This window comes from Diaphorina citri, unplaced genomic scaffold (assembly GCF_000475195.1).
Source record: "Diaphorina citri unplaced genomic scaffold, Diaci psyllid genome assembly version 1.1 scaffold30, whole genome shotgun sequence".
In the NCBI taxonomy this organism is placed as follows: Eukaryota; Metazoa; Arthropoda; class Insecta; order Hemiptera; family Psyllidae; genus Diaphorina; species Diaphorina citri.
The window spans coordinates 215,775-224,575 of record NW_007377468.1 but is presented as its reverse complement, the minus strand read 5'-3'; the positions used below and the strand labels follow the sequence as shown (position 1 = coordinate 224,575).

At 38.2% G+C, this 8,801-nt stretch overlaps 1 protein-coding gene across 1 annotated transcript in view; it reads right to left on the bottom strand.

Annotated features, from left to right (window-relative positions):
* Positions 1-2,486: 2,486 nt before the first annotated feature.
* The window catches only part of LOC103511133 (suppressor of lurcher protein 1), a 105,021-nt gene continuing 98,706 nt past the window's right edge, over positions 2,487-8,801 (bottom strand). Inside the window, exon 12 of the mRNA XM_026824994.1 lies at positions 2,487-3,055. Coding sequence (XP_026680795.1) covers positions 2,985-3,055 — 71 coding nt within the window. The 3' untranslated portion in view covers positions 2,487-2,984. The remainder of the gene's footprint in view (positions 3,056-8,801) is intronic.

The window sequence follows — 8,801 nt, the reverse complement described above, 5'->3', positions numbered from 1 at the left end:
AGTCGTTTCACACTCTCTTTAATTTTTTTCTATCTGGAAAACGTTATCTTATTTTCAAAGAGCTGTGATTTAGGTCGTTCAGGTTCACGGGACAAGTGTATGGAGCCATATTGCTACTATGTATAAGCATATGGTATTAGCTACATAATATAAATAATATTATGTATATAGGACTGGACATGTAGGTGTACGTCCATATTTTCTCCATAGCCTCACGCTTAGTCTAGATTTGCCCATCATATTGCAAATGATAGCTGATATCTGTAGTTATTTTGTTTTTCAATCAATATAGGCACAGGAGATAAACTCGTTTTTGGAAAGCGAGTTTTCCACGCAAATTTCGTAAACGAAAAATCAAATTGTTTAGGATGATAGTAGGTATTGGGATTGGATGGTATTTCCGGGAAATCTTGTTTTATTAGACTTATCTATGTGCTTTACATACCTAATTACCTACACACCAAATAAAAGCACTAAAATCAGTAGTGTGGTGAAAATTGTTTAGGATGATAGTAAGTATTGGGATTGGATGGTATTTCCGGAAAATCTTGTTTTATTAGACTTATCTATGTGCTTTACATACCTAATTACCTACACACCAAATAAAAGCACTAAAATCAGTAGTGTGGTGATACTTATTAATCAAGCGAACCTTAAAAATTCAAAAACCTGCACTTCTCTCTGACCCAGATTTTGCCAGCCGGCCATTCCTAAAAATTATCAAGGTAGAATTTTTAAAATAATGAGAGAGAAGCACTGTGATTTACTGGATTTACATTACTAGGTAATCCTGCTCAGCTATCCAAGCATAAATAATAGAATAGAGCTATTCAAACTGGGAGAGAGAGAAAAAATGTTCAATTCCAACTATTCGAAAATTTCACAAACGTTTTGTAAAAACTAATTCCGTACATAATGGCTTCCTTTATACATCACGCATTTAGCCCGGGAGTAGGGGGATTTTGCTTTGTAGGGAAGGACGAAGGAAAGAGCAGGGGTTTATTTTGGCACATATAGAAGGGGGAAGAGATAAACTTTTGAAGGAAAACACTTTTAAGAGGGGAAAAGATACGCACCAACTTCTTACGAAGTATAGGGGAAAGAAAATTTGGGATCATTGATACCTAATTACTTAGTATGGTCTACTATGGGGACGACTATAAGGAGGTTCTTTAAGTTAAGGTGTGTCCAAACATAGTTGACTGTCCGAAATTCGACCATATCGATCAACAGCCGTCGACTATATGTGGACACAAATTGAGACTTTCTTCGCGAAATTCTTCGGAGACAGAAAAGGAAAATTCAGTTCTTACCTGGTGTTGGTGAGTCTCACATTGATCAGAGGATGATGGACGATGTGGCACACAGTTTACTGGAGACTGTCGATGTCGGTATAACTTCCGTAGGGAGAGGAGGCATGCATAGGGAGTAGGTATCTAACAAATTTCAGTTCAATTCTAACCAAATTTATTGTAGTGACGACGCAACATGCATTTTCTGAAAATCCATTTTCAATCGAAATCACAGAATTAGATTTATAGCAACAAATGGAGAGATAAACTTTTGAAGGAAAACACTTTTAAAAGGGGAAAAGATACGCACCAACTTCTTACGAAGTATAGGGAAAAGAAAATTTGGGATCATTGATACCTAATTACTTAGTATGGTTTACTATGGGGACGTCTATAAGGAGGTTCTTTAAGTTAAGGTGTGTCCAAACATAGTTGACTGTTCGTAATTCGACCATATCGATCGACAGCCGTCGACTATATGTGGACACAAATTGAGACTTTCTTCGCGAAATTCTTCGGAGACAGAAAAGGAAAATTCAGTTCTTACCTGGTGTTGGTGAGTCTCACATTGATCAGAGGATGATGGACGATGTGGCACACAGTTTACTGGAGACTGTCGATGTCGATATAACTTCCGTAGGGAGAGGAGACATGCATAGGGAGTAGGTATCTAACAAATTTCAGTTCAATTCTAATCAAATTTATTGTAGTGACGACGCAACATGCATTTTCTGAAAATCCATTTTCAATCGAAATCACAGAATTAGATTTATAGCAACAAATGGAGAGTAATAAAACAGCATCTAACATATTTTATATCATAAGGCTCAAAAGGCCATTATAAATTATATTTCATAGTAGGTACATGTACATTAGATGTAGGATATTATTTCCATATGAATAAAAAGTATGCTAGGGTACAAATTTCAATGATTTTGTTTTCTTATAAAAATATAAATCTTTTTCCTTCCTTGAAATGTTTTTACGAAAAAAAGAAGGAAAATATGGTTGACAGAGCTTTTTATTAGTCCATTAGCTCACAGTACGCCATTAAATGTCTCCTTCCTTCTGTATTCCCTCTCTCTCTCTTTCTTTTTCTCTCTCTCTCTCTCTCTTTTGGTGTCTCCGATGGCAACCTGATTCTTTATTACACAAATGTCTCTTTAAGTTGGTGAGGAATATCTAACTATCTAAGCTCTCATCGCACACGGGGGATTTTAATTATAAAATTACATTTACATATAAGTATATGCAAATTGCACTTACATATTTAGATATAGCGTTTAGCTTGACAGACATTACACAACTTACAGTCTTTATGGTTGAAAAGAAAAAAAAAAAAAAACCTTCGGGTTAAATTAAACTTTTATAGCTATAACTTCAGAATGATATATTCTTACCCTTATTAATAAGTAATCCAATTCAATAACAATGTAATACGTATAGGTAACAAACAAACAATAAAATGTGTACGTAAAAGATCAAATCAAAATTCGACAGTCTCCAAGAACTCTGTTACGAGAATTATTTACAAAACGCTCTCTCCAATTTTTACAAAATATTCTGATACACAGACTTGTCTGACTCACTTGAAATCATGCTGACTTGGTTATGAATATTATGATGAACACTTGTAACGTGCTGAAGCTCAGTCGAATTGGTTGACTCTAGAGGTGAACGCGTAGGCCAATATCATAGATCAGCATGCGGAAGTAGAATGACTAGACATAGTAAGGAGATTGACAGTAGAATTGACACAGATACTGAAAGCAGATAGAATACAGGAAGACATTATTTAGGGCTAGGTACAGGAGAGGGGTCCCTTGCTAAAGAAATAGCAAAGGTTGAGTGCGAAGGGCATCCACTCGTAAAATTTGTAGCCAAAACCAAATGTCAGCCCAAAGCAAACGTTTGGCAAGCCTAGTTATACTTGATTAAAATATCGAAAAAATTGATAATGTTCTTTTCTCTTACCCTTAGGGTGAATCAAGTTACCAAAAACCTCTTTCGTCTGATTGAGAGTCCGAGGAAAAACGCCGACCCCGCCTGTACACGGGAAAGGTCAAGAAAAAGAAGAAGACAAAAGAGGGCGACTGAGTATGCTATGGCACAGACAAGAGAGCTCATTGTACATCAGGAAAACTCACCTAAAGTGGGAACGGGCCTTTATAATGAATCGATGAGTCTGAGTACAATACACGAGAGTACTCGCATTTTTATGAACGCCCGAAAACTCTCTCGATTATGCAAAGTTTAATGGATGAAAGACGCTTCCATAACTCAATACCTTTCTCGTGTTCCACGGACGACCTCACTTTTACTCCACGTGCAGAATATTCATAAACGGAACATTTTCCTTCGCGTGGAGTAAGAAATAGGGACTGCAGGGTGATTCGTGGAATAGGGTCCCTACGTAAATTCCATCTTCCATTATCATATCTCAACAAAACAAGTTCATTATTATTCACCTACCCCAACAAAAATGATGATGTATCCGTCTTTGGGTATTCTGAATCAGGGCCTCCTTCAGAATTTTAGCGAGGAGGGACAATAACCCGAACAGTGGCCTATAGGGGGAGGGATGCTCCCAATTATAGCTATTTTATTATGGCCCAATCGGCCAATACTTTAAGGTCGATTTTTACCACCGTGGATTGTGCCAGGATCCGAGATTGACCTGGCTATTAAGAATAGGGAAATCCTCGTTTCATCTCAATCCCGAGTTGGTAAACCCCAGCATTAGTAAAGTTTATGGGCCAATCGGTCAATACTTTAAGGTCGATTTTTACCACCGTGGATTGTCTCAGGATCCGAGATTGACCTGGCTATTAAGAATAGGGAAATCCTCGTTTCATCTCAATCCCGAGTTGGTAAACCCCAGCATTAGTAAAGAGGGGGGCCTGATCTTTCTCCCTCAATACGTCCCTGTTCTGAATATGAAAATAAAATAGTGATGTGTCATTGTCAAAAAGTATACAGATGTTCTGTATTCATCAGCTGAGTCTAATCGTCCTCAGTTGCGACATGCCAGTGGCTCTCACCTACTACATCTTCTTCCAAGCTGTAGTCATGTGTGTTCTCTTTGGGAACTTCTACTATCAAACTTACACCAAGAAACACAACAAACAAGCAAAGGCGACGGAATAAGTGCTTTCTGTGTCCGTGGGACAACCTACCTTAAGGTGTTGGCAGAATTGGGGGTTTAAAACCTCTTGGACGCCCAGAAACAATATCTGGGCTCATTCCGTATCCCTAATGTTTGTATACAGATAAATTTGAACGCGGGTGAGAAGGAAGAGAAGAAGGGAAAACCTCGAGAGTTAATGATATTGGAGTCATAGGAAAAGGAAATAACAATTCAAATATGAGCGAATGCAAAGGAGAGATAGTCGGATGGACGGAGAAAGATAGATATATCAAGGATATGGAGGGAGGGAGGGAGAGGGAGAGAGAGAGAGAAAGGGAGTGATGAAAAGAGAGAAAGGCTATATCAAGGATATGGAGAGAAAGAGAGACGGAGCTAGGAGGGAGAAAATGGCTGAGAACTACGTATGTACCTAATTATATTAAGAGAATGGAAAGAATGAGAAATAGAAAGAGAAAGAGAGAGAGAGAACAGTAGCTACCTATATAAAAGATATAGAGAGAGAAAAGAGGGAAAACGACAGGGAAGAAGAGAATGAAACTATATTAAGAGAGAGGGAGGGAGAGAGAAAGCGAGAAAGAGAGAGGGAGGGAGAGAGAAAGCGAGAAAGAGAGAGGGAGGGAGAGAGAAAGCGAGAAAAAGAGAGGGAGAGAGAGAGAGATAGTGGGATGGACGGAGAGAGAAACGTAGCTAGGTATATGAAGGATAAGGAGAGTGTAAGACAGAGGAGGGAAATAATGACATGGAAGGGGAAGAGAGAGAAACAATGTTTAAAGAATGGGGAGAAAGGGAGAGCAAGGGAAGGAAGGAGAAGAAGAGACGTATGTACCACAAAACTCACAATTCACGATGGAAAACTTTGTACGTTGACGAAAATCCTCATCATTGATAACGTTACGACTAGAGATCGCAAAGTGACAGGACAGGCAGGAGTCAAAGGCCAAGGTGTTTTACCGCTTATTCTTGGAGTGTAACACGGGATGAAGATGAAGTGCAATTCAAAATCAAGCCATAGGATATTATAAGCCCTTGTTGCCTGATCTTTCTCCCTCAATACGTCCCTGTTCTGAATATGAAAATAAAATAGTGATGTGTCATTGTCAAAAAGTATACAGATTAGAGTGCGGGTGAGAAGGAAGAGAAGAAGGGAAAACCTCGAGAGTTAATGATATTGGAGCCATGGGAAAAGGAAATAACAATTCAAATATGAGCGAATGCAAAGGAGAGATAGTCGGATGGACGGAGAAAGATATATATGTCAAGGATATGGAGGGAGGGAGAGGGAGAGAGAGAGAAAGGGAGTGATGAAAAGAGAAAAAGGCTATATCAAGGATATGGAGAGAAAGAGAGACGGAGCTAGGAGGGAGAAAATGGCTGAGAGGAAGAAGACAATGTAACTACGTATGTACATAATTATATTAAGAGAATGGAAAGAATGAGAAAGAGAGAGAGAGAGAACAGTAGCTACCTATATAAAAGATATAGAGAGAGAAAGGAGGGAAAAACGACAGGGAGGAAGAGAATGAAACTATATTAAGAGAACGGGAAGAAAGCGAGAAAGAGAGAGGGAGGGAGAGAGAAAGCCAGAAAAAGAGAGGGTGGGAGAGAGAGATAGTGGGATGGACGGAGAGAGAAACGTAGCTAGGTATATAAAGGATAAGGAGAGAGTGTAAAACAGAGGAGGGAAATAATGACATGGAAGGGGAAGAGAGAGAAACAATGTTGAAAGAATGGAGAGAAAGAGAAAGGGAGAGCGAGGGAAGGAAGGAAGGAGAAGAAGAGACGTATGTACCACAAAACTCACAATTCACGATGGAAAACTTTGTACGTTGACGAAAATCCTCATCATTCTAATCTCCCATTATTACTTTTATGTGACCCGCTCCGATATAAAGGATCACAATTCATTTTCCTGATAATGGTAGTAGCTTTGGGGCTTCGGTACGTAGTATTGTTCCAGCATTTATATTCTGTAATCCCGGTCTGCCTTTGATCCGATGTGGTTTTCCTCATCATTATTTTACTTGGGAAATTCTACGTTAAATAATTGAAACCTTCCCTCTATTACCTTTCCGAGTACTAGAATGTAGAACAATACCATCTTAACCTTCCCTTCGAATGTTATCCATTGTTTCATTAGAAAACCTTTCAAGTCTCTCTCTCTCTCTTACATCGAAATTCGCTATATTTCTCTCTCGCTCTCTTTCTCCTTCTTCTCTCTTATGTCGAAATTCGCTATATTTTACAGTCCAAAGTAAAAGTTTCGGGCGTTTCTCTCCCTCTCTCTCTCTCTTACATAGAAATTTGCTATATTTCTCTCTCGCTCTCTTTCTCCTTCTTCTCTCTTATGTCGAAATTCGCTATATTTTACAGTCCAAAGTAAAAGTTTCGGGCACATTACGAATTAAATTAATACAGGTACCTAATCATTTAGAGGAAATTACTTTACTTTAGGGGGGAGAATTATACCTTTCAAGTGTGAGCAGGTTATGGTCAATTTAACGTCTAAGTTATTATTTATTTATTTTATAAGTTTCCATTTATTGGTTTTTCAGAACAAATCTCTCATCAAAATAAATTGTTAACAAATGGTATACCCATCCGTAAAAGCCGGAGCAGGGGGGAGAATTATACCTTTCAAGTGTGAGCAAGTTATGGTCAATTTAGAGTGTTAGACCTATTGAGAGCGTTAATGAAGTGAGGAGTAAAAATGGAATGAGAGAGGGATCGAGAGAGTGTCAAAATCAGTTCAAGATAACGAAAAGTTGAGGGAAATTTCAGGAGAAAGATAACTTTTCGAGGTTGTGCCGATTACTAAATATATTAACTAATCACTGATAGGCACTAACTCTCGTCTAGTTTAGCCTAGTTTTATCTACTCTAGGTTTACTCACCGGGGAGTAATACTACTCGCTTCCATGGTAAATCTCTAAAACCATAAGTGCTCCCTGGGTAGTTCAAAATGAGTAGTCTAATAAGCATGATGCGTCCCAATGTACCAATGTGAAATTCTTATCCGGAGGTAAAATAGTCGTAGGAAAATGACCTGATAGTCAATTCCCAGCATTTGATACCAACCAACGAACCAACCAGATTTACTCACCACAATTAGAACTAGACGTAGAGGACAGTGTAGGTTTCATTGAGGAAGACATGGTGTTTGTTTCCTCAATGAAGTAATAGGAAGCGTTGAACCCTGTACCGTCCAGACGGTCATTGGATCTGAACGTAAGGCGGAAGAACTTCTGATCTGAGGTAACCTGGAGGCAGAATAGAACCATATGGGCTAATAAAATCAATGAAAGTCTGGATAGAATAGAACCACAGCAAAATTAGGGTTATTAAAATCCATAAAATCCTAGGAACAGAATGGAACCACAGGAACATCAGGGTTAACAAATAAATATGCAGGGACGAATGTTGCAAGTTTCCGGGAAATATTTTAATCTTACTTCATCGGCCTTAGTAATCAAACCCGCATCTTTAAAATATTTTATTCTTTTAGGTTGTGGCTATGTACCGGGTTGTGTTGAGACAGGACTAGTTGAGACAAGATATTGTTTCTACAGTTTGGCATGGGAGTAGGAACTTAAAAACAAGGCAAGTTAACAACCTTGCATATTATCTCAACCCGGTATATAACCAAGACCTTACATTCTTTACTTTCTTTGGGGGAATCTACAGAACTAAATTTTACCTCAAAGGGACTAATGTAGCCACAGTAGCGAGGAAACTTGCGATCCCTGGCCATGTAATTGGAGAACTCAATATAGTCACTGGCTGTTCGCGCCTCACATCTGAAACACAACGAACAGAAGGACATAAGGACACAAGCACAAAAGGACATAAGGAAACAAAGGGCATAGAAAACAACAATCATGAGCAAATAAGGATATAAAATGATATATCTAATTATCACTGTAATAAAAATGCCTATCGAAATACTTGGGTACATTATTATGTTATGTAGGTACATAAACATAATTATGTTGTAATTGTTGTATCTATGTCTAATATACCTCGTAACTGAATACAGCTACAGACCACTCCGAATCATGGCACGGACTTTGCCTCTATCAATGGTTATAGGTACTATTCAAATTATATTTTCATTTACAATTTTACATGTTATTAAAATAAAAGTAATAAAATAATAATGATAATAAACATTGATAAAAATAATTGGCAAGGCTGAACATTACTTTTTTTAGGCAAACCCCAAAACGGATATAATATTATCTACACATTTCCCGTTTTCAAACATTTGGACCAAATCCAATACTTTCTCATCACCTAGAGTGGAAAGTAAAGTAACCACTGGATGAGGTTAGAGGCTGTGGTATTTTCTACCGCCAAACCTATAG